This window comes from Elephas maximus, chromosome 11 (assembly GCF_024166365.1).
Source record: "Elephas maximus indicus isolate mEleMax1 chromosome 11, mEleMax1 primary haplotype, whole genome shotgun sequence".
In the NCBI taxonomy this organism is placed as follows: domain Eukaryota; kingdom Metazoa; phylum Chordata; class Mammalia; order Proboscidea; family Elephantidae; genus Elephas; species Elephas maximus.
In genome coordinates this window covers 93,292,007-93,317,028 of record NC_064829.1, presented here as the reverse complement: position 1 = coordinate 93,317,028, position 25,022 = coordinate 93,292,007, and the positions used below count along the sequence as shown (strand labels likewise).

Sequence of the window (25,022 nt, the reverse complement as noted above, 5' to 3'; positions counted from 1 at the left end):
AAGTATACCTTCTGTTTGCTAGTGTAAATGGTAGATTGTCGCTGGAGACCTGGAGAATCGGCCAAGCCTGTCTTCAGGGATTAGACGTGGTTATTTTTTTTTCTCTCCAGCTTACCTCCGGGCAGAGGTTTTGAACTGCTCAGCCAGTGGTACTCAATGTGGAAGCACTCTTCTGTTGTACATGAGAAAGTGCTTCCGTATTGGAGTGATAACGGTGGGCACTACCTTCAAGGGGAGACATATTTACTATTCTAAGGTTGGTTTCTTTAAGGACGATTCTCCAATGAACTGAGGTTACCGCACTGGCTGTGGGTCATACAGATTTACCAAACATCGATAGTACACAAGGAGCCCTTGTGCAGGAGAAAGAGCTGGAGATTTGCCTCAGTAAAAATTATAGCCTATGAAACCCTATGGGACAAAGAAGCTCCGTCCTTTATCCACTGCCATCGAGCTGGTTCTGGCTCAGTGTACCTGTAGGCTGTAAATATGGAAATCAAACTGCTACATCAAACAGCCCAGAGCTTAAACACTGTGTCACCAGACCTATAGGGTCACTAACCCAAAACCCAGTGCCCTCGAGTCGATTCCGACTCAGCGACCCTATAGGATGGAGCACGGGCTTAATACACATCAGTAAAAAAACCGTAGACAATGGGAAATTCCAGTAGGTCAAATGGCTGACACCCAGGCAGAACCAAGACCAATTAATGTGCTCCATGATTAGAAAACTTTTATACCAAACCCATTGGGCCTGAGTTGATAACCAACTCATAGCGACCCTGTATAACCTACCCCACAGTGTTTCCGTGGCTGTAAATCATTACGGAAGCTGACTGCCACGTCTTCGTCCTGTGGAGTGGTGTTCAAACTGCCGCCCTACAGTAAAAATTTGTAACCTAGATTTTGGTGTGAAGATTTTTTATATTCAATTGCAGAAAATTTGAAGCACTGAGGCTTCCTTGGTAAATCTTTACTGTAAGAAGCAGCTCTAACGTACTGTACAGATTTTGGATCTGATCATCCAGGTTGAATTTATTTAATAGGAACCAAGTCTGAGGATTTGCCTGTATTTAACTCTCCAGCTGTGTCTGTTGTGGTTTAGGTAGCAGCTTTAAGGTCATCTTTCCCTGATGTCCTTCTTAACCTTGCATTTCATAATTTGCATTTCTGCTGGCCTCTTCCATTGTTCTCTCCATGTGTCTTGGTGTGATGCAGGTATTCAGTCCTGGGAATCCCATCCTGAGTAGCCAAGTAATCTTTCACAAATGGTGCCTGGTACAAGACTTCCCTTTCAACCATGGAGCAGCGCAGCTCAGATTGTGACCCTTGGAATGGGAGCCCTTGCCCGTATTCTCACCAGGAAAGTGCTTCCGTTTCGAGCCTCACTGTTTGAGAGAGACATCAGAAGGGGTATTCCTGAAATAACCAAAATGTTTTTTAGATGAATTACCTTTTATGTCAATCCTCTAAAGGAAATATCTGATCCCTCTCCCATCACCCAGAAACCACTAATCTTGTTTATGTTCCTTTTCTGGGTCTGACTCAAACCTTAAATGTTAAGATCTTCACCCACTTGTAGCATCTATCAGTACCTCCATGACTTTTGATGACCAATAATCCCATTACGAACAGCCGCATTTATGCTGGTTTTGCTGCTAGGAGTGTACAAGTTACTGTTTTGGTTCAGTTATTTCAATTGTCTTTTGGGAATAAACTGGAATTCTAGTTTTCAATATCTCATGTGCTGTGTAACTTCCCGTGAGGGTGACTATGTCATGGTTGAGTTGCCAGCATTTCAAGTCTTTGGGGCTAACCCTGCCGTCCACTCTCCCTGAATAACTAGAACCCCACAAATTCTGAATTAATAGTGGAATCATCTCCACCAATAAGTTTATTCTCTGCAATACCCCAAAAACTCAAAACCAATATTACCAATAAAAAGAAAAAAACCATAAAGAATTCATTTTTAAATAAGTCTTAAATAAACTTGTTTTATGTCACCAAAGTCTGTATGGAGCACTTTTTTTTATCATGTTGACCTTTGTCTCAGGTGAATTTTTAAAAAACAAGTGTTTTTCAAAGAAATGGTCTTTGCCCTTGGTTCCTGAGATAACTTAAAACTGGATCAGGTGTGGGGAGGGGACTTTTATTCTATCCTGAGTACATACTGAGACCCCACACCTAAGTTCCTTTGGCCTCCTGGTTGAAAACTGGGACAGCACCTTTTTTTTTTTTTTGGAAAGCAGACCTACTGCATTGGAATCCAAGGGAGTCTGGTACACCTAGTATCCTGAAGGGGTGTTCTGAACCCCAGGATAGTAGATGAGAACTGAGGGTGATATGGGACCCTTGTTTTTCTTTCTCGCAGTTCCAGACCTAGAAGTCTGGGGAACTGCCCTTGAAGTTGGCTTCTCCTAGACCCCTGTGGTTATGGTCAGTGGAAGGGCTGTCTGCAGTATTTGCATTTGAATTAGACTAACTGATCCTCAGTTGCTAAATCATGTTCAATGAGCACTGTAAGGAGGGCAGCTAGCTTTGGAAACTCTTTGAAAAGCATTTTGCAAACTAGGTAACATCAAATCCCTGAGGGGCTCAGTTATTAAAGCACTTTGGATTTCAAGGGACAGTCAATTTTCTTAAATGTTTATTGGTGGGACATTTATGGATGCAAGAGCAATAAAAGTCTTATGAATCTTGTTAGGTGTCCTGGAGTCGGTTCCATCTCCTGGCAACCTTAATGACATTAAGAAGCCTGGTCCTGTGCCATTCTCACAAATTGATATATTTGAGCACATTGTGTGCAACCGCTATTTCCTTGAGGTTCTCTTTCACTGACCCTCTCCCTCTACAGTGGATAAGAGCTTGACTGCCAAGCAAAAGGTTGGCAGTTCAGATCCACCAGCAGCTTCTTGGAACCCCTATGGGGCTGTTCTCTGTCCTATAGGGTCGCTGAGTCAGAATCTATTCTGGTTTTTTTTTAATTGTCTTAGGTATTAAATACCAACTACTTTCTCCCTCTTTCAGGGGTTACAAGATCACTCTTGTCTCATCTGTCTCCATCCTTTTCACAAATTTCCTTCGCTTGTAAATTCTGTCATTCCACATATCCCCATTCATCGTGCTGTGATTTAAGCTCTACCTCATGGCGTTTCTGAAAACCTCATTTCCCACCAATCACTGGCTTGGTCTCAAGTTTTCTAGTTCAAATTCCCAGCAGTGAAAATCAGATCGGTTTCATATTTTCATCCAAAGCTTGACGTAGGTTGATGGCCAGCCTGCAAATTGGCTGGTCTCAGGCGGGTGTCCAGCCTTGGTCCAATCAACCCCAGTGTGGGGGCAGGCGCAGAATCATGGCACAGGAAAAGATTGCATCATACCCTTGAGCAAGGCTTGTTGTAGGGTGTTGGTGTAGCCAGGATTCTAAGAGTGGGCTTGTCTAGTACACCAGCCTCTTCTCAACTACCTGGTACCCTCATTTTACATTTGACTTTTCCTTGTTACATTAATCCCCCTGTCTGTAGGACATGGATTCTCAGCCTCAGCACAGTCGTCACTGTCAGGTTCTGAGGGCAGTGGCGGATCAGAGGTAAAATTCTCACCTTCCATGTGGGATTCCCAGCCAATGTACCCATACACAGCCACCGCCTGTTCCTCGGTGGAGGCTTGCGTGTTGCCATGATGCTGAACAGGTTTCAGTAGAGCTTCCAGACTAAGGTGCACTGGGAAGAAATGCCGAGCACTGTACTCCCAAAAATCAGCCAGTGAAAACCCTGTGGATCACAACAGTCTGACTCACAAACGATCATGGAGACAGCGCAGGACCTGGCGGTGTTTTATTCCATTGTGCGTGGGGTCACAACGAGTCAGGGGGCTGACTCAAGGACAACAATATTAACTCTATGTTGGGGGCTATCCTATGCATTGTAGGATGTTTAGCCGCATCTTTAGTTTTATCCACTAGATGCCACTAGCATCTCCAGTCAGTGCCAAGTGTCCCCAGGGCTGCAAAATCATCCTTAGTTGAGAACCACTGTTCTAGAATCATCTGGGCTTTTACATCCACAGTTGCAGGGTGGTCCAAATGGTTAATGTGCTCATCTAACCAAACACTGGAGGTTTGAGTCCACCCAGAGGTGCCTTGGAAGAAAAGCCTGGCAATCTACTTTCAACAAGTCAGTCATTGAAAACCATATGGAACACAGTTCTACTCTGATACACATGGGGTCACTGTGAGTCAGCATCAACTCGATGGCAACTGGACTGGTTCAGTAAGCAGCCTTCAAACCTCTCTTGTAGTCACTCACACTTTGTCTTAAGTTCTCTCCATGGCACCAGCATTGCTGTAATTAAGGCTCCATTAATCACACATGGCTTGCTTAGACCCCAAGCAGAAACTTTTTTTTTTTTTTCTCAATTTGCATATGATTTGTCTCTTTTAAGGAAATAAAGAGCTTTGTCATTGTGGATGAGGAGCCCTGGTAGTGCGGTGGTTAAGGGTTTGGCTGCTAACCCAAAGGTTGGGGTTTGCCCCACAGGAAAAAGATGTGGCAGTCTGCTTCCGTAAAGATCACAGCCTTGGAAACACTATGGGGGCAGTTCCAATCTGTCCTGTAGAGCCGTTATGAGTTGGAATCGACTCAACAGCTCCAGGTTTGGTTTTTTTGCTTTTTATCATGAGTCAGATTCTCTGGGTGATGCAAAAGGTTAATCTGCTCAGCTTGCTATTTGAAAGGTTGACAATTTGAGTACATCCAGAGGCACCTTGGAAGAAATGCCTGGTGATCTCCTTCCGACAAATCAGCCTTTGAAACTCCTGTGGAGCCCAGTTGTACTCTGAGACACACGAGGCAGTCACAGTCGGGGTCGATTTGATGACAACTGGTGAGTCATTATGGCTCATAATAATGATTCCTGGGGTGATGGGCACACCCAACTCCCATCTTTCTTTGTCCTGGCTTCAAGTAAGGTACCAGCAGGTATGGTCACTCAGCAGCCGATGTCTAAGTAAGACTTCTTCACGCGAAGTGCCGCCAATGCTCTGTGGGTCATTTTATCCAGGTCCATCCCAAATAACCTACGGACACAGCACGGGAAATACTAGTACAGTCCAGTTTTGCACCATTCAATTTATTCATGCATCAAACACTTAAGTATCTCTTATGCACCTGGCATTTGAGGCCCAAACCTACTGGGAAGTAATTATATATATTGATGGCTCATTCTAAGTGCACACAACTTTAAGTCCTTAATCTGTGTTAGGAGTCCTTGGGTGGTACAAATGGTTAACTCGCTTGGCTGCTAATTGGAAGGTTGGAGGCTCAAGTCTACCCAGAGGTGCCCCAGAAGAAAGGGCCTGGTGATCTACTTCTGAAAAATCAGCCATTGAAAACCCTATGGAGCACAGTTCTACTCTGACACACATCGGGTCACCATGAGTTGGAGCCAACTGGATGGCAACTGGTTTGGTTTTTGGGGGAGGAATTTAGGTCAGAGTCCCTGGGTGGCACAAATGGTTAAGTATTTGGCTACTAACCCAAAGTCTGGAAATTCGAGCCCACACAGTGCCTCAGAAGAAAGGCCTGGTGCTCTACTTCCAAAAAGTCAGGCAACGAAAACCCTATGGAAGGCAGTTCAGCTCTGACACATATGCCACGAATCAGAACTGACTCGATGGCAGGTGGTTTCAACCTGTGTTAATTCAGTTAATTTGTGACCACCTTATGGGGAAGCCGCTATTCATTTTCCACACAGGAACACTTACAGAAACATGTCATACTGCCCATAAGTGGAGTCCCTGGGTACTTCAAAAGCTTAAGCACTCTTAGACTACAAACTGAAAGGTTGGCGAATTGATTCCACTCAGAGGCACCTAGGAAGAAAAGCCTGGCGATCTGCTTCTGAAAGGGTCAGAGCCTTGAAACCCTAAGGAGCAGTTCTACTCTGCATGCATGGAATCGCACCGTCAGTTGGAATGAATTCCTTGGCAACAGGCTTAGTTTTGTTTGCTGATACCAAAAACAAAACAACTAAACTCATTACTGTCGAGCCAATCCTGACTCATGGCGACCACGTGTGTTACACGGTAGAACTGTGCTCTATATGGTTTTCTTGGCTGTAATCTTTATAGAAAACAGACCTCCAGGCCTTTCTTCTGGGATACCACTGGGTGGGTTCGAACTTTCAACCTTTAGGCTAGTAGTTTAGCACAAATCATTTGCTGATAAGAATGGAATTCAAATTTAACCGGGAGAGTGATTCCAGACTCTTAGTCAGCCACAATGACCTCATTTGACACATTAGAAAATTGTCACTCAGTAAATCATCCAAGGTCAAAGAGCCAGTAGACAGTAAAAATGTCTGCAAGGCGTTTATTCCTAGATCCCCAACAGGTAAGGCAAGGCCTCATCTGTATTCCACACATAAGCAGACACAAATATATGAATGAAATATTGATTTATAAATTTTTCATGCTGATTTCTGTTCATACAAGTATGAGCCTCAAGTATCCCCACTCTTCCACCTCCGGGGCCCTGGTGGCACAGTGGTTAAGTGCTCAGCTGTTAACTGAAAGGTGGATCATTTGAACCCACCAGCTGCTCTGTGGGAGAAAGATGCGGCAGTCCGCTTCCATAAAGATTACAGCCTTGGAAACCCTAAGGGGCAGTTCTACTCTGTCCTATAGGGTCGCTATGAGTCGGAATAGACTCGACGGCAGGGGCTTTTATGAATATTAGCTGAGGAAATCAAGGATAAGAGGGCTTAACGGTTTACCAGGGAAGGATGTAAACCCAGCTTTGCACTTTCCAACTGTTCCCACAGCTCTGGGCTGTGATAGTGCCCCACTTGGAGCCCCCAACCTGAAGTTCAGTCTCCCATTGCCTCCATCTGTACCCAGCTCTCAGCCTCTTCTGCACCCTTAACCCTTCCTTCTGCTGGCCCCCATTAACTTTGTCTGGAAATTTCCCACTTTTCACCAGCCACAGAAGAGGTGAGTGTCTCTCTCTTTAACCTTTGTCTTTCCTGAGTTTGTTCATGTTTAACTATAGTCCTGGTGGCACAGTGGTTAAAGTGTTCAGCTGCTAACCAAAAGGTCAGCAGTTCAAACCCACCAGCCGCACTCCGGGACAAAGATGTGGCAGTCTGCTTCCGTAAAGGTTACAGCCTTGGAAACCCTATGGGTCTGCTCTACTCTGTCCTAGAGGGTCACTGGGACTCGGAATCAACACAACAGCAGTAGGTTTTGGGTCTCTCACCTCCAAGCCCCATGCCCTGCCTCCTCCAGGGAGAACCAGGAAGCTTCTCTCACCAGAGGACTCGAAGTTTGCAGCTAGGATGACCCAGTCTCTTGCACAGCAGCCGGACACCGGTGTCCTTCAGGGTGTTGTTGGTCAAGTAGAGCTCAGTCAGGGTCTGGTTGACTGCCAGCATGGAAGAAAGATCCTCACACGCTTTGGCTGTGAGGCCACAGCTATCCAGCCTGTTGAAGATGAGGAGTGGTTGAAGCGCCATCAGGAGCTCATTTGGGAAAGCCTCCCCCTCAGAGAGAATCAGGGTACCCATTTGTCTCAGCTCTGTAGTGCTGCTATAACAGAAATACCACAAGTGGGTGTCTTTAACGAACAGAAATTTGATTTTGAACAATTCAGGGCACTGGCTCTGGGGGAAGGCTTTCCCTCTCTGTCAGCTGCAGTCTCTTTTGAGCTTCTGCTCCTGGGTGCTCTTCATGTGGCTTGGCATCTCTCTCCCCCCCACCCTCTGCTCCCATGCTTAACCTGCTCCTTCTATATCTGAAAAGAGATTGACCCAAGAGACACCCTACACTAATACTGTCTCATTAGCATAAGAAAGCCCATTCTCAAATGAGAGTATAACCACCAGTATAGGAATTAGGATTTACAACACATACTTTTGGCAGACACAATTCAATCCATACCTCCGTTTAAGAGGAAGCAGAACATTCTAGAACCAGTCCAGATGAAGGCCAAAGTGGTGATTTGAGAAAAGCATTTAAGTAACTGATATCCCTAACTTGTATACTTGAAAAATGAACTGGCAAATGTTGTGTGGTGTATATTTTTACAACAACAATAAAAAAAAAAAGGTATTTAAAGATGCATCCCAGAATTTACAGCTCCATCAAAAATGAACTGATGGGGGTTACTGACAGCCAAGAGGGACCCTGTTGTTGTTCTTAGGTGCTGCTGAGTTGGTTCTGACTCATAGCGACCCTACATACAACAGAACGAAACACTGCTTTGTCCCCGGAGCACCATTTAGGGAAAGATGTTGGCCCGTCTTAACTCCCAGTTACCCAAGACCCAGAAGTGGAAAAGGATAAAAACGATAGATGATGTTTCATCCCATTCTCCACCACCCGTCTGTCAGTCTGTCGTACTGCGGTGGCTTGTGTGTTGTTAGGATGCTGGAAGCTATGCCACCGGTATTTCAAATACCAGCAGGATCACCCACAGTCCACAGGTTTCAGTGGAGCTTCCAGACTAAGACAGACTACGAAGAAACCAAAAAACCCACTGCTGTTGAGTTGATGCCGACTCCTAGCGACCCTGTAGGACAGAGTAGAACTGCCCCATAGACTTTCCAAAGTTGTAAATTTTTACAGAAGCAGACTACCACATCTTTCTCCAGCAGAGCTGCTGGTAGATTCCAACTGCCAACCTTTCAGTTAGCAACTGAGCACTTTAACCATTCTGCCACCAGGGCTCCCTTACTAGGAAGGAAGGCCTGGCCAACTACACTGAAAATTAGCCAATAAAAGCCCTATGGATCACAGCAGAATACAGTCCGATCTAGAGCTGGAAGATGAGCCCCCTAGGTTGGAAGGCACTCAAAATACAGTGGCTGCAACAATAGATCCGAACTGTTAAAGAGAGAAATTGAGACCCAAATCGACAGATTACTCTGAGTGCACAGAAAATTCACAAAGGTCACTGACTTTTGTTGAATGTACCCAAAAATAGATAAAGAGAAATAATGTGGAGACATAGTGACCATGAAGTTGGGCAGATTCCTCTTTGTGACAAAGACATCTGTTAACCATAAACTAGCTCAGGGTTTATCTTATGCAAGGAATTTGTTGTTATGTTCTAGGAAAAGAGCCCTGGTGGCACAGTGGCTAAGTACTCAGCTGCTAACTAAAAGGTTAACAGTTCCAACGTGCCAGCTGATCTGTGGGGAAAAAATGGGGTAACCTGCTTCCATAAAGGTTACAGTCTAGGAAACCCTATGGGACAGTTCTACTCTGCCCTGTAGGGTCCCTACGGGTAAGGAGTCAGAGTCCACTTGACCTCAATGGGTTTGGGTTTTTTTTTTGGTATGTTTTGGAGAACAGGGAGGAGGACTTTCAATAAGGAACTGACCATGACTTAATAATTTACTCTGTTTAAATAACTTTTGTTTGACCTTCTTTATCACCCCCTCTCCTTCCTCAACTCCTTATCCTTCTGGCCTTGTCATAACAAAAGAAAACATTTCTAGCAAACTAGTCCTAACCCTGGGTGGTACAAACAGTTAATGTGTTCACTCGGCTGCTGACCAAAAGGTTGGATTAGAACCCATCCAGAGGTACCTCGGAAGACAGGCCTGGCAATCTGCTTTTGAAAGAAAACCCTATGGAGCTCAGTTCTACTGTGACATACATGGGGTCACCATGAGTTGGGTTCAACTCTACGGCAATTGGTTTGGGTTGATTTTCTGCCTCCAAGGAGTGTTCAGACACAAGCCTAGTCTCCCTCTCTCCTCACTATAGTGGCTCCCTTCCCCAACTGCTATGCTCCTTCCTTCCTTTCCCTTAGTCCTTCCCCTTCTCCTACAGCTTCCTTTAGAATTTTAACATTGTCAGGTGCAATTTTTTCTTTGACCAGCATTTATCATTTTAAAGAACAACAACAAATAGTTGCCCTAGAGTTGACTCCAACCCACAGAGACTCCATGTGTGTCAGAGTAGAACTGTCTTCCTTAGGGTTGTCCATGGCTGATTCTGTGGAAGGAGATTGCCGGGCCTTTCTTTCAAGGTGCCTCTGGGTGGACTTCAACCACCAACCTTTTGATTAGCAGCTGAGCACATTAACCATTTGTACCACCCAGGGACTCTTTATTATTTTTATTTTAAATTTCATTGTACTTTAGGTGAAATTTTACAGAGCAAATTAGTTTCTCATTCAAAAATTGTTTGTGTGACCCCCTTTCCACCCCATTTCCCATGTCCATTTCGTCCTGTTTTCCATCCCTTCCTGCCTTCTCATCTTGCTTTGGGGCAGGAGTTACCCGTTGGTCTCGTATATTTGGTTGAACAGGAACCACGTTCCTCACCTGTGTTAGTCTTTGTTTCATAGGCCTATCTACTCTTTGGCTGAAAGGTGAGCTTCAGGAATGGTTTCATTTCTGATTTAGAAGGGTGTCTGTCTGGGGACTCATTATTTAAAAGCTGCTGAAAAGCTATGGATCTCCCCAAGTCAATGTCAAGGGACAAGGGAGATTTGACCAAAAAAATGTTTTAGAAGCAATGATGGAAGGAAAAATTAAGCAATTGGTGTTCGTATTCCCACAGAGTACAAGTCAGCATGTGATTTCTTGCACAGTATTTCTTCTCTTTCCACTTTTATTCTCTCTCCTTATGTCTTACAAGACCCTGGGTGGTGCAAACAGTTAACGTGCTCAACTGCTAACTGACAGACTGAAGGCTCAAGTCCACCCAGAAGTGCCTCAGAAAAAAGGCCTGGCAATCTACTTCTGAAGAACCAGCCGTTGAAAACCTTATGTAGCACAGTTCTACTCTGACATGCACAGGGTCGCCCCGAGTCCGCATCAACTCGACAGCAACTGGTTTGCTTATGTCTTCCAAAATGATGAAAGGATAAACCTTAAATAGAAAAAGAAGAATGAGGAAACCCATCCCAACAGCCACCCTAGCCGCCAGTCCTGACCCCCAGCCCCTCACCACAGTTTCTGGAGTCGGCAGGTGGGATGGCGCAGCCCCTCACACAGCAGCCTCATGCCCCAGTCTCCCAGGTCATTGAAACTCAGGTCCAGCTCTCGGAGGTGGTGGTTGGTCTGCAGCACGGCAGAGAGACCCTCGCAGGCTGCAGAGCCAAGCCGGCAAATGCCCAACCTGGAAAGACAGGACCCCCAGAGCAGAGTTTGATTCCTTCCTTATGCAGATACCTCCTGGGAGGGTTTATGTGCCAGTCTCTGTGCTGAGTGGTGTTGAGAGACGGAACAGTGGCCAGAACATATATAAAAACAGAGGGCACTTGTGGTTCTGTGGTAGAATTCTCGCTTTCTGTGTGGGCGACCCACGGTCGATTCCTGGCCAGTGCATCTCATGCACGACGACTACCTGTCTGTCAGTGGAGACTTTTGAGTTGTTATGATGCCAAACATGTTTCAGCAAAGCTTCCAGACTAAGAAGGGGTAGGAAGAAAGGCCTAGCAATCTACTTCCAAAAACCAACCAATGAAAACTCTATGGATCACAAAGGTCTGATCCCATTGTGCATGGAGTCTCCATAAGTCGGGGCCGACTTGGTGGCAGCTGACAACAACAAATATATAAAAATAGAACTCTTACAGCCACAGTAGAAAACTGTTTGGTGGTTCCTGAGAAAATAGGAACATAGAGCTACCATATGACCCATCAATCCCCACCCGGAAGAAGTGAAGGCAGGAACACAAGAAGAAACCTGCACGCACACCCGTGTTCACTGTAGCACTTTTCACGATAGCCAAAATGTGGAAACAACCGAAATGCCCATCAGCAGATGAATGGATAAACAAAATGTGATACATACACACAGTGGAATACTACTCAGCCATGAAGAGAAATGAGGTCCTGATACATGCCACAACATCATGCCCAGTGAAATAAAGTTAGTCACAAAAGGACAGATATTGTATCATCTCACTTCTATGAAGTAAGCAAATATATAGAAACCAAAGATTATTAGTGGCTACTGGGAGTGGGGGCAAGGAAAAAGGGTGCCTTTTGTTTGGGGGGCATTGGGTTATATTAATGGTGGCAGAATAGTTTGGAAAAGGATAGAGAGATGGTCACACAACATGAAAAATGTAATTAATGTCACTGAATTCTAAAAGTAGAATTTTCTGTATGTATTGCAGAATGTTTTGGTGTGTATATTTCAGGGCTTCAAACCAGTTCGAACAGGTTCAGTCATGGCCAATGAAGTGAAATTGGGACAGATACAAATTTTTAAAATGTGGGTGAAGTGGAACAATAATCAGGAGAGGAAGAATTACAGGTTAAAACTCTAGAATGGGAGACTCTGAAGAGGTGTAGTGAGCCCTTACGGGAGCCTGATTCAGGACATTGAATTATTGTCAGGAATGTAGAGAGTGACACACAGTCAAAGCTACGTGGTCGGCCACCACCTTTGAACAGGCCAACTCTGTCTCTGACTCTGCGGGTCAAGGGATTTGGTTGCTGGGCAACATGCATGCTGCCCTTGTTTTATAAGAAGGAGATTAAGTTTCTAGCAGGGCTTCAACCCATAATTTTTCCTGTTCCGATTCACTCACATTTTTATTTATTCATTTTATTTATTTTTTATTGTCCTTTAGATGAAGGTTTACGGAACAAACGAGTTTCTCATTAAACAGTTAGTACACATACTGTTTTATGACATTGGTTAACAACTCCATGACACATCAGCACTCTCCCTTGTCTACCTTGAGTTCCCTATTACCAGCTTTCCTGTCCCCTTCTGCCCTCTAGTCCTTGCCCCTGGGCTGCTGTACCCCTTTAGTCTCATTTTGTTTTGTTTTATAGGCCTGTTTAATCTTCAGCTGAAGGGTGAACCTCGGGAGTGACTTCATTACTGAGCTAAAAGGGTGTTCAGGGGCCACACTCTCGGGATTTCTCCAGTCTCTGTCAGGCCAGTAAGCCTGGTCTTTTTTTGTGAGTTAGAATTTTGTTCTATATTTTTCTCCAGCTCTGTCCGGGACCCTCTATTGTGGTCCCTGTCAGAGCAGTCCGTGGTGGTAGCCAGACACCATCTAGTTGTACTGGACTCAGTCTGTGGTTCACCCACATTTTAAAAATTCATGTCCATTTGTGTTTCACTTCGTCAGCTATGACTGAACTGGGCAGAATCAGTTTGAAGCCCTGGTATATTTTCACCACACACAAAAATAGGGCAGCTCAGCAGAAGGGAATTCCAGGAAAAAGGATATGCCTGTCCAAAGGTCCTGAGGCAGAAAAATCTTTGAAAGGAGGCTGATGTGGCTAGAGTCCAGGAGAAGGGGAGGTGGAACATAGTCCCAGGGAGCCCAGAGAGGAGAGGAAGGATTGTAGATCTGAACTTGTACTGCTGGTGAACAAAGTGGGACTCACCGGAGGGTCTGAAGTTTGCACTTGGGGTGGCTGAGACCTTCACACAGAAGCAGCACCCCAGGGTCCCCCAGGTCATTCAGGCTCAGGTCCAGCTCCCTCAGGCTCTGGTTCACACTAAGGGTGGAAGCCATGTCTTCACAGGCCACAGCAGTGAGGTGGCAAATCTTCAACCTGCACGGAATCCAGTGCAACACGTATTATGGGTTGTTTTCTTCACAGTATTGTTACATGTGCAAACTCAAGCCATACAATTTGACTAATTTCACAGTGACCTTGGGCATTTCCAGGGTTATTTTTCGGAGACATTGGTTCAATTCCCAGCCAATGCACGTCATGTACAGCCACCACTTGTCTGTCAGTGGAGGCTTGCGTGTTGCTGTGAAGCTGAATTGGTTTTAGCGGCACTTTCAGACTAAGACAAGGAACAAAGGTCTGGCAATCTACTTCTGAAAATCAGCCAGTGAATACCCTATGGAGCACAAGGGTTCAATTCCATTGTGCATGAGGTTGCCATGTATTGGGTGCCGATTCAATGGCAGCTAACAACAACATTTTTCAAAGCTGCACAAAATTTATGCCAGGTGTCCTGGGTAAGGTCAAGCCTCTCTCAAGAGATAACATACCCACAAACTTCGAAAAGCACTAGCTGGGACTCAATAGCCTGGTTTATATCAGTTTGACAGTTAAAAGTCCTGACTCAGTTAACCAAAACCAGCCCTCATAGAGAAATCAGTAGAAGGTTTCAGTCCATCCAGAGGCTCCTCAGAAGAAAGGCTGGTGAGCTACTTCTGAAAAATCACCCACTGGAGACTCTGGAGCACAGTTCTACTCTGACACACATGGGGTCACCATGAGTCAGAAGTGACTCAAGGCAAGTGGTTTGCTTTGATTTAACCTTGATCGACACCTTGTGGTTACAAGTGAAAGGAGCCTGAGGACAGACTTTGAGGACACAGGAAGACAAAGAATCTTTCTTGAAGTCTTCCTTACCTGTGTTTTCCAGTTATTTGAGCCTATAAAGTTCCTTATTGTCTCAGCCAGTTCAAAGTCTCAGTTACATGCAGTTAAAAGCATCTTAACTGTTACAAGGACAAAGCAGAAAATAACTCTCACCCATAATCTCACTATCCAGAGGTGGCCTCTGCTGACATTCTGCAGGGTATCTTTCTATATACATAAAGGAAGTGTTATGGATTGAATATGTACCCCCAAAAGAAATGCTGACATCCGAAACCCTGGTACCTGTCAATGTGATCTTGTTTAGAAATAGAGTCTTTGAAGACGATAACAGTTAACATAAGGTCATACTGAAGAAGGGTGGGCTTAATCCAATACAACTGGTGTCCTTAAAAAAGAAGAGAAGAGACACAGAGACAGATTCAAAGAGAAGGCAGCCAGGGGTCACCAGACATCAGCAGCAGCTAGGAGCAAGTCATGGGTCAGATTCTTCCTCAGAAGGAATCAGCATCGCCAAAATCCTGATTGGGGACTTTCAGCCTCCAGAACTGAGACAATAAATTTCTGATATTTTAAACCACTCAGCTTGTGGTACTTTGTTATGGCAGCTGAATGAGAGTGAGTCCATGGATTTGTCAGCTGTGCTTGAAGCCCGTGTTGCCTCTGGACTTTTCAGTTATCCTTTTCAGTTATCAGTTTTATCTTCAACTACTTTGAGACGGGTGTCTAACACTGACAGCCACAGGAGTTTTTGTGGGTGCACTTTTATACCACCACTCACTCAACATGAGATTTGCCACTGATGTTGGCCCCACTAACAACTCACCACAAGGTCTGTAGATGGCACGTTGGGTGCTTCAAGCCTTGGCACAACAGCCTCAACCCCAAATCCTCCAGTGCGTTGCCTGTCAGGTCTAACTCCATCAGATGTTGGTTGTTGCTGAGCACAGATGAGATCTCCTGACAAGCCCCAGCCTCCAGTTGACACTTCCTCAACCTCGGGAAGGAAGAGATGTTAAAGAGGGCACCATCTTGGCTTTCTGTATCCTGATGGCTCATCCCCTGGCCCATTTATTCACCCAACATACTCATACATGTCATAAAGCTACAGAAATGAACAAAACTTAGTCATTTCCAGCAAGGAGCTTCCCATCATAAGACAAACAGATGGGCAATTATTTAGGGTAGGCAGTACCACTGAGGTAATATAGAACAATAGTTAAGAGTGGAGTCTCAGAAAATACTGGTAATTCCTCAAAAAAGGTAACAATAAAACTACCATATAACTCAGCAATTCCATTCCTAGGTATATACCCAAAAGACTTGAGAGCAGGGACTCAGATACTTGTACATACATCAATGTTCATTGCAGAACTATTCACAGTAGCCAAAAAGTGGAAACAACCCAAATGTCCATCAACGGATGAATGGATACACAAAATGTGGTCTATCCATAGAATGGAATATTATTCTGCCATAAAAAGAAATGAAGTTCTGATGCATGCTATGTCATGGCTGAACCTTGAAATCATTATGCTGAGTGAAATAAGTCAGACCAAAAAAAAAAAAAAAAACCCTTGCCATCAAGTCAATTTCAACTGCCCGATAAGGTTTCCAAGGAGCGGCTGATTTGAACTGCCAACCTTTTGGTTAGCAGCTGAACTCTTAACCACTGCACCACCAGGGCACCTACAAAGGGACAAATATTGCATCATTCCACTTCCATAAAATATTTAGATTAGGCCATTGCATAGAAACCAAAGTTTATTAGTGGTCACCACCATTGACGGGAGACAGGAATTGGGGGTCTGCTTAAGGAGTACTGAGTTTCTCTTGGGGGTGAGGAAAAACTTTTGGAAATGCGCAGTGGTGATAGTTACACAAGGAGCCGTGGTGGAGCAGTGGTTAAGGGCTCAGCTGCTAACCGGTAGGTCAACAGTTCCAAGCCACCAGCCGCTCTGGGGGAGAAAGCCACTCTGGAAGCAGTCGGCTTCCATAAAGGTTTACAGCCTTGGAAACCCTATGGGGCAGTTCTATTCTGTCCTATAGGGTCAGTACAAATGGGAATCAACTTGAAGGCAGCGGGTGATGGTTATACAACATGGTGAATGTAATCAATGACACTGAACTGAACACTTAAAAATGGTTAAAATGGAAACTTTTTTTGGTTGTATATATTTTACAATAAAATTTTTTTTTAAAAGAGCAAGGTTTCTGGAACCCAACCACCTGAGTTTGAATCCATCTCCGTTATCCATGAACTGTGCAATCTCAGGTGAGCTTTTAACTTGTCTCAGTTTTGTCTTCCATGGGCTACCATGTCTCAGTTTCACTACCTATAAAATAAAAATAATAATACGACCTACCTCATAAGGTGTTGTGAGGATTAAATATAATTTAGGAAAGACAAAGCATGTAGAACAGGGCCTGGCACACAGGGAGCGCTCAATAAATGTGAGCATTCACCAGGAGCTCCTGGGTGGTACGAACAGTTTGCGTTCAGCTACTGACGAGAGCCGCCAGGGCTCTAAACCAAACAATAGTTTATCGAAATTAGTGAAAAATGTTTACCTTGAGCATTGCATGCTTTTAAAGAATTATCTATATGAGATCAAACTGACAACAGTAACTCTAAAGCATAGATGAGACTCTTAGAGGGTAGTGAGTCTAAGCTGTTGTTATTGTTGAATGCCATCCAGTCAATGCCAACTCAGAGACCCCATGTGACAGAGTAGAACTGTCCCATAGGGTTTCCCAGGCTGTAATCTTTACCAGAGCAGATCACCAGGTCTTCTCTCCCTCGGAGCCACTGGTGGGATCGAACTGCTAACCTACCAGTTAGCAGCCAAGCCCTTAATCACTGCGCCACCAGGGCTCCCCCACTGAACTATACATGTAGAAATTGTTGAATAGGTGTATGATCTGCTGTGTATATTTTCACCAAAGATAAAATTAAAACAAACAAAAAAAACTTGTGTCCAGGGCTACTCACTGGAACATCTGTAGTCGGCATTTGGGGTGCCGGAGTCCCTCACAGAGCAGTTTCACACCTGTCAGCCCAAGACGGTTGCTGCTCAAGTCCACCCTCAGAAGGTTCCTGTTAACCGTCAGGGCTGCAGCGAGGTCCTGACAGGCTGAACTGGAGACTCGGCACCTCTTCAGCCTGGGAAGGGAAGGAAGAGAGAAGCCCCAGGTCATATTTCCTTTGGTGTAGTTTTTGTTTGTTCTGGCTTTTTAATTGTCATTTTTTTTTTTTTAAATAACATTTCATTGCGTTTAAGGTGAAAGTTTAAACAGCAAACTAGGTTCCCACTGAATAATTTCTAGATAAATTATTCACTGATACTGGTTACGTATCTCACAATGTGTCATTATTCTCATTCATTCTGTTCTGGTTGTACCTTTCCCAAACGATGTATTGCATTGGGCAAATCTGCTGCAAAAGACCTCTTTAAAGTGTTAAAAAGCAAAGATGTCACCTTGAGGACTAAGGTGCGCCTGATCCAAGCCATGATATTTTTCAGTTGCCTCATATGCCTGCTAAAGCCGGACAATGAATAAGGAAGACTGAAGAAGAACTAATGCCTTTGAATTTTGGTGTTGACGAAGAATATTGAATATACCATGGACTGCCAAAAGAACGAACAAGTCTGTCTTTGAAGAAGTATAGCCAGAATGCTCCTTAGACGCAAGGATGGTGAGACTTCGTCTCACATAATTTGGACATGTTATCATGGATCAGTCCCTGGAGAAGGGCATACTTGGTAAAGTAGAGGGTAAGTGAAAAAGAGGAAGACCCTGGATGAGATGGACTGACACAGTGGCTGCAACAATGGGCTCAAGCATAACAATAATTGTGAGGATGGCGCAGGACTGGGCAGTGTTTCATTCTGTTGTACACAGGGTTGCTATGAGTCTGGAACTGACTCAAGGTACCTAACAACAACAACAACAAGTTTCCCTGCCCTAGTGGTACAGTAGTTAAGCACTCAGCTGCTAATCGAAAGGTTGGCAGGCCAAGCCCACCAGCTGCTGCTGTGTGGAACAGAGACGTGGCAATCTGCTTCTGTAAATGTTACAGCCTTGGAAACCCTATGGAGCAGTTCTACTGTGTCCTATAGGTCACTATGAGTTGGCATCAACTCATTGGCAATGGGTTCATTTCCCTGCCCCCTTACCTTCTCATCTTTGCTTTAGAGTAATTTTTGACCATTTGGTCTCATACAGATGGTTTTTTAAGGAGCTCATTACTCATGGGTGCTATTCTTTATTTTATGAGCCAATGAAAAAATTAATAAGGTATGTAGTCTTAGATCTTAGACTTCACATACATATACTGAAGAAAGGAGCCCTGGTGGTGCAATGGTTAAGCACTTGGCTGGTAACCAAAAGGCTGGCAGAACCCACCCAGCAGCTCCACAGGAGAAAGACCTGCTGATCTGCTCCCATAAGGATTATAGCCTAGGAAACCCCATGGGGCAGTTCTTCTCTGTCACATGGGGTCCCTATGAGTCAGAATTGACTCAGTAGCAACTAACAACACTAACCTATAGGTTCATAGTTCAAATCCACCCAATGGCTCTGAAGGACAAAGACCTGGTGATTGGCTGTCATAAAGATTATAGCCTAAAAAAGCCTATGGAGCTGTTCTACTCTGTCACAGGGGGTCCTTATGAGTTGGGACTGAGCTGAAGGCACCCTACAACATATTGAAGAAACTGAGATGTAGAGACAGGAAGGAATTCTGGGGTCTTCCTACATGTAGGGGCTGGTGAAATTAAAATGGGCTAGAGAAATGGTTCTCAAAGTGTGGTCCCTCACAACACCAGAGAGCCAGTTAGAAATGCAAATTTTTAGGCCTCACCTCAGATCCGAACAACCTGTTTTAAAAACCCTCCAGAGCTTTTACCAAAGTAAAATGATTAAACACACACACATACACACACACACAACACACAAAAAACTCTCCAGGGGATTCTGATGTATGCTAAAGTTTGAGAATCATTGGGCAGGAAGTATCAGAAAGGAAGATCATCTAGCTGCTGGTCATGGCCTCGTGGGGCTGGGACTGGGGTATGGAGGGGCAGTAGCCCCAGGGTGGTCCTACAATATCTGGTCTTAATGTTGTCTGCCCAGTAACATTATTGTGCTGGGGTGACTGGGTTTAGAGCAGTCGTTCTCATGGTGGGTGGGAAGGAGAGAGAGGTAGGGGTTGCCTCCCAGGAGACATATAGTAGTATCTGAAGACTTATTTGGGAGTCTCTGGGTGGTGGTGGTAAGTCTCAAACTTACCACCCTTGCCTGTTATCCAAATAGTTGTTGGTTCGAGTCCACCTAGAAGTGCCTTAGGAAGAAAGACCTGGCAATGTACTTCTGAAAACTTAGCTATTGAAAACTCTGTGGAGGGAGTTTTTTTGGGGGGGCATCGAGTTTACGTTAATGCTGATGGAATATTTTGGAAAAGGGTAGTGATAACGGTGGCACAACATGAAAAATGTAATCAATGTTATTGAATTGTAATTGAGGAAGTTGTTATATTGGTGAATGTTTTCATGTATACCTTTTATCACAATTATATATACATATATTTTTTTTTTAATAGAAGAAAACCCTGTGGAGCTCAGTTCTACTCTGATACACGGGCTGCCATGAGTGTTGTCCACTCCAAGGCAACCTGGTATTGGAGACATTTTCAGTGATCACAACTGGGAGGAGCTACTGTTCTCTAGTGGACAGAAATCAGAGATGCTGCTACACATCCCACAACGCATAGACCCCGTTGCCTGTTGAGTCAATTCCCACTCATAAGAGACAGTTTCAGTTTAGGACAGAGTAGAACTGCCCCATAGGGTTTCCAAGGAGCACCTGGTGGATTCCAACTGCTGACCTTTTGGTCAGCAGCCATAGCACTTAACCACTACACCACCAGGGTTTCCACAGTGCATAGAACACGCCCATAACAAAGAATCACCCAGCCAAGAATGTCAATTGTGCTGAGGTTGAGAAACCCTGGTTTAGAGTTACCGATTCCCAGTAAGCATACTCACAGGTGTTCATCCACTTTATTCTTTCATGGAGTTGGATTTTTCCCCACTGAGGTGTGGTGAAGAAGATCTGGTATAATACACTACAGAAGATTTAAGTGCTTGACTACTAGCCAAAAGGTTGATGGTTCGGACCCACCTTGAAAGACAGGCCTGGAGATTTGCTTCTGAAAGATCACAGCCTTGAAAACCCTATTGAGCAGTTCTACTGTTGCACACATGGGGTCGCCATCAGTCAGAGTGGACTTGATGGTAACTAACAATAACAACAACAACAGTATATTACCCACCATCTGTCTGTCTGCTTGTTGTACTCTGGTGGCTTGCTTGTTGCTATGATGCTGGAAGCTATGCTCCAGTGTTTCAAATACCAGCATGGTCACCCATGGTGGACAGGTTTTAGTGAAGCTTACAGACTGAGACAGACTAGGAAAACAGGCCTGGTGATCTACTTCTGGCAATGAGCCAATGAAAACCCTATGAATCACAACAGAATATTGTCTGATGCAGTGCAAGAAGATGAGCTCCCTAAGTTGGAAGTCACTCAGAATACACAGTGGCCACAACAATGGACTCAAGCATACCAACAATTGTGAAGATGGTACAAGACCAGGCAACGTCTTGTCCTGCTGTGCACTGGGATGTCATGAGTCAGAGCTGACTCAATGGCACCTAACAACAAAGGTACATAGCAGTCGCTCAGAAATTGTCAGCTTGTGAACATCCAGAGTATGTCTAGTATTTGCTGGTTTCTGGGTATTCAGAGATGCTGCCTGTTTTGGGGTGGCTCCCTTGACTTGAATCATGTTTGTTGTTGTTGTTGAGGATATACACCACAGAGCATACACCAACTCAGGAGTTTCTATGTGTACAATTCAGTGACATTGATTACATTCTTCGAGTTGTGCAACCATTCTCACCCTCCTTCTCTGAGTTGTTCCTCCCCTGTTAATATAAGCTCATTGCCTATAAGTTTCCTTTCTAATCTTTTGAGTTGCTCTTGTCAATTTGATCCCAGATAGATAGATCTTAGAACAGCATAATGCTCAAGGCAGACATTCTTTACTAGTTAAGCTAAACTATGGTTGGAAGAAGGCTTCAGGGGGATATTTTTGGTTTAAGGATTAAAGAGTATCTCAGGGAAATACTTTCAGGAGTTCATCCAGCCTCCATGGCTCCAGAAAGTCTGGAGTCTATGAGAATTTTAAATTCCATTCTGCATTTTCCCCCTTTTGATCAGGACTTGAATCATGTTTTAACTTTCTGAAAATGACACTTTAGCAAGGGTTTAAAGAAAGGACAGAGAAGATCCTGAATGAACTTTAATATTTTTAAGCTCTGGTGGAGCGGTGGTTAAAGCCCTTGGCCGCTAACCAAAACTTCAGTGGTTTGAACCCACCAGCGACTCTGCAGGAGAAACATATGGCAGTCTGTCTCTATAAAGATTTACAGCCTTGGAAACACAATGGGACCGTTCTATTCTGTCCTACAGGGTCACTGTGAGTCAGAATTGACTCAACAGCAAAACAGGTTTTTGGCATTTTATGGTCAGTTTGGAGGAGACTAGACTGGAGACCGGAGACAGGAGACAGGAGACAGGAAGACTGCTAAGGAGCAGATAAAAATAATAAGAGCGAGAGATAATGATGTCTGGATTTCTCCTATAGATCCCATGCTGTGTCCTTTCTGTCTGAGTCCCATGAGAGGTGGTGGTAGGGGGCCCCAAAAGAGACCACCTGGACTCACCGCAGGTTCTGGAGTTTGCAGTTGGGGTGTCTGAGTCCTTGGCACAACAGCTTCACTCCCTGGCTTCCCAGGGCATTTCGGTACAAAACCAGCTCTATCAGATTAGGGTTGGTACATAGAGCAGCAGCAAGATCGTCACTGTAGGCATTGGGTAGGATGTTCCTCTCGGGTCTGCATGAAACAAAAACAGGCCAAAGTCTAGTTTTACTGGTAGCTAGGTGGCACAAATGGTTTTTGCTTTAAATTACTCATGTAAAGGTTGGCAGTTCAAACCCACCCACTGGCGCTTCGGAAAAATGGTCTCTTGATCTGCTTTTGTTATTATTACAATCAAGCAAACCCTGTGGAGCAGTTCTACAATGTAACACAGGGGGTCACCATGAGTCGGAATTGACACGATGTAACAGGTTTGGTTTTGGTATTTGGTTTTACAATTATTATGTTTAACACTTGTATGTCACTTCATGAAGTCCCTGGGTAGAGCAAATGTCCTGGCAATCTGCTTCATAAAGGTAACAGCCTTAAAAATCCTATGGAGTAGTTTTACTCTGCATACGTGGGATCGCCATGAGTCGGAAGTGACCCATTGGCGACTAACAATACCTACAACATGTCACTTCATCATCTATGAAGCATTTTATCATCTTTAATTTATCTTCAGAATGACTTGCTATTATGGATTAAACAGTGTCCCCAAAAAGGATATGTTGAAATGTGACCTGGTTTGGAAATAAGGTCTTCGAAGATGTTAGCAGTTAACATGAGGTCATACTGGAGTAGGGTGGGTCCTAATTCAATATGAGTGGTGTCCTTGTGAAAGACGAGAAGAGACAGAGAAACAGAGGGAAGATGGCCACATGAAGACAGAGGTGGAGATTGGATGCAGGCATCTACAAGCCAAAGAATGCCAAGGATCGCTGGCCGTCACCAGTAGCTAAGAGAGGCATGGGACAGATTCTCCTTCAGGGCCTCAGAAGGAATCAACATGGCGGACAACCTAACCTCAGACTTCCAGCCTCTAGAACTGTGAGATGACAAGATTCTGTTGTTTTAAGCCACCTAGTTTGTGGTTCTTTGTTACCCTAGGAAATGGATACACTCGCCCAAGGTCACACAGCTAGTAAGTAGTAGAAACTAGACTTAAACCCTTGGTTGAGGGATGGAAAATTGATTTCATCTCACAGATGCACTCCAATGGGTTCGATGGAGGCCACATCTGGGCTCATCAGGAACAAAGGTTGGACCCAATTAGCGATATCCGCCACAGGCTCAGGAGGAAGAAATGTCAGCATGTGCCCTGGGGACTTGCCATCCTTGGTAGGCCAGTACTTCTCCGCTTTTGCATGGTGTAATCACTTGGGAACCTTCTTAAAAATGCAGATTCTGATTCAGTAGGTGTGGGGTGGAACCCAGGCTTCTGCAGGTGATGCTGATGTTGCTGCTTCATGGACCTGGATCAGGTAGCACGGAGCTAGAGGACACTCTCCTACCCCGCGCCAGTGCCCTTTCCATAATGTTATACAGCCGCTTTTCCCTGTGCTGATTTAACATGTATCCCTTCACAGTAATAAACCATAACCATGATACAAACCATTCTACATACATAATATATATTACACATACCTATTTATAAAATAAACCATTTTCATATATACAGTTGCCTCCATCTCATCACTGAAATCTAAAGCAGTCACCTAGCTGACTAGAAAACCAAATGACATGGAGTCAACTCCAATTTATGGTGACCCCACATGTGTCAAAGTAGAACTGTGCTCCACGAGGCTTTCAAAGGATAATTTTTTTTCTTTGGAAGTAGATCTCCAGGCCTTCTTCTGAGGTGCCTCTGGGTGGACTCGAAACTCCAACCTTTCAGATAGCCGCTGAGCGTGTTAACTATTTGCACCAGAGCTGAGAATTAAGTGTTCCAGTCTCAGCAAAGATTTGTTCAATGACTGATGTGGGGTTGGTGCATAAATACTCCAGCCCCCTTGCCCCGGGTTAGGGACGGAGGGACACCACTGAGTTCCTGGTGGGCCTACGCTCTGGTTGCCCATTAGTAATTGGCTTTTTTGCTCCCTTTGTTAGCTGTCTTCTCTTCCCTGTTGTTATGGATTTAATTGTGTCCCCCCCAAAATATCTGTAAACTTGACTAATCCATGATTCCCAGTATTGTGTTCCCACCATTTTGTTATTTGATATGATTTTCCTAAGTGTTATAAATCCTACCTCTGTGATGTTAATGAGGTGGGATTAGCGGCAGTTATGTTAATGAGGCAGGACTCAATCTACAAGGTTAGGTTGTGTCTTAAATCAAACTCTGTTAAGATATAAAGAGAGAAGTGAGCAGAGAGACATGGGGACCTCCTTCCACCAAGGAAGAAGCACTGGAAGCATAGTGTGTCCTTTGGACCCGGGGTCCCTGCCCCGAGAAGCTCCTCAATCAGGGGAAGATTGGTGACAAGAACGTTCCTCCAGAGCAGACAGAGAAAGAAAGCCTTCCCCTGGAGCTGGCGCCCTGAATTTGGGCTTCTAGTCTCCTAGACTGTGAAAGAATAAATTTCTGTTTGTTAAAGCCATCCACTTTTGGTATTTCCGTTATAGCAGCACTAGATAACTAAGAAACTTGTCTTCTCCACTTTCTTACTCACATTTCCTGGGGACATCTCCCAGATCAACTACTAACATTCAAATCCTTGTTTCTAAGATTACTTTTTGGGGAACCTAAACCAAAACAAAGCCTTAGGTCAAATGTCACTTGCTCAGAGCTTTCTTCCTTGACCACCCCATTTAACGTTGCCCTTATCTCTCCAAGTCACTGTCTATGACTTTAATCTGTTTTAGCTACCTCATCTATATTTATCTGAAATTACCTTATTCATTGATTTGTTTGTTCACTTTCTTGCTTGC

General features: G+C 44.4%; 1 protein-coding gene across 1 annotated transcript in view; it reads right to left on the bottom strand.

The window, feature by feature from the left end:
• Nucleotides 1-3,893: 3,893 nt before the first annotated feature.
• Nucleotides 3,894-25,022, bottom strand: part of NLRP12 (NLR family pyrin domain containing 12) — a 33,555-nt gene continuing 12,426 nt past the window's right edge. Inside the window, exons 4-10 of the mRNA XM_049901588.1 lie at nucleotides 22,116-22,286; nucleotides 17,318-17,488; nucleotides 15,152-15,322; nucleotides 13,369-13,539; nucleotides 10,961-11,131; nucleotides 7,310-7,480; nucleotides 3,894-5,077 (exon numbers count right to left, since the gene is read on the bottom strand). Coding sequence (XP_049757545.1) covers nucleotides 4,990-5,077; nucleotides 7,310-7,480; nucleotides 10,961-11,131; nucleotides 13,369-13,539; nucleotides 15,152-15,322; nucleotides 17,318-17,488; nucleotides 22,116-22,286 — 1,114 coding nt within the window. The 3' untranslated portion in view covers nucleotides 3,894-4,989. The remainder of the gene's footprint in view (nucleotides 5,078-7,309; nucleotides 7,481-10,960; nucleotides 11,132-13,368; nucleotides 13,540-15,151; nucleotides 15,323-17,317; nucleotides 17,489-22,115; nucleotides 22,287-25,022) is intronic.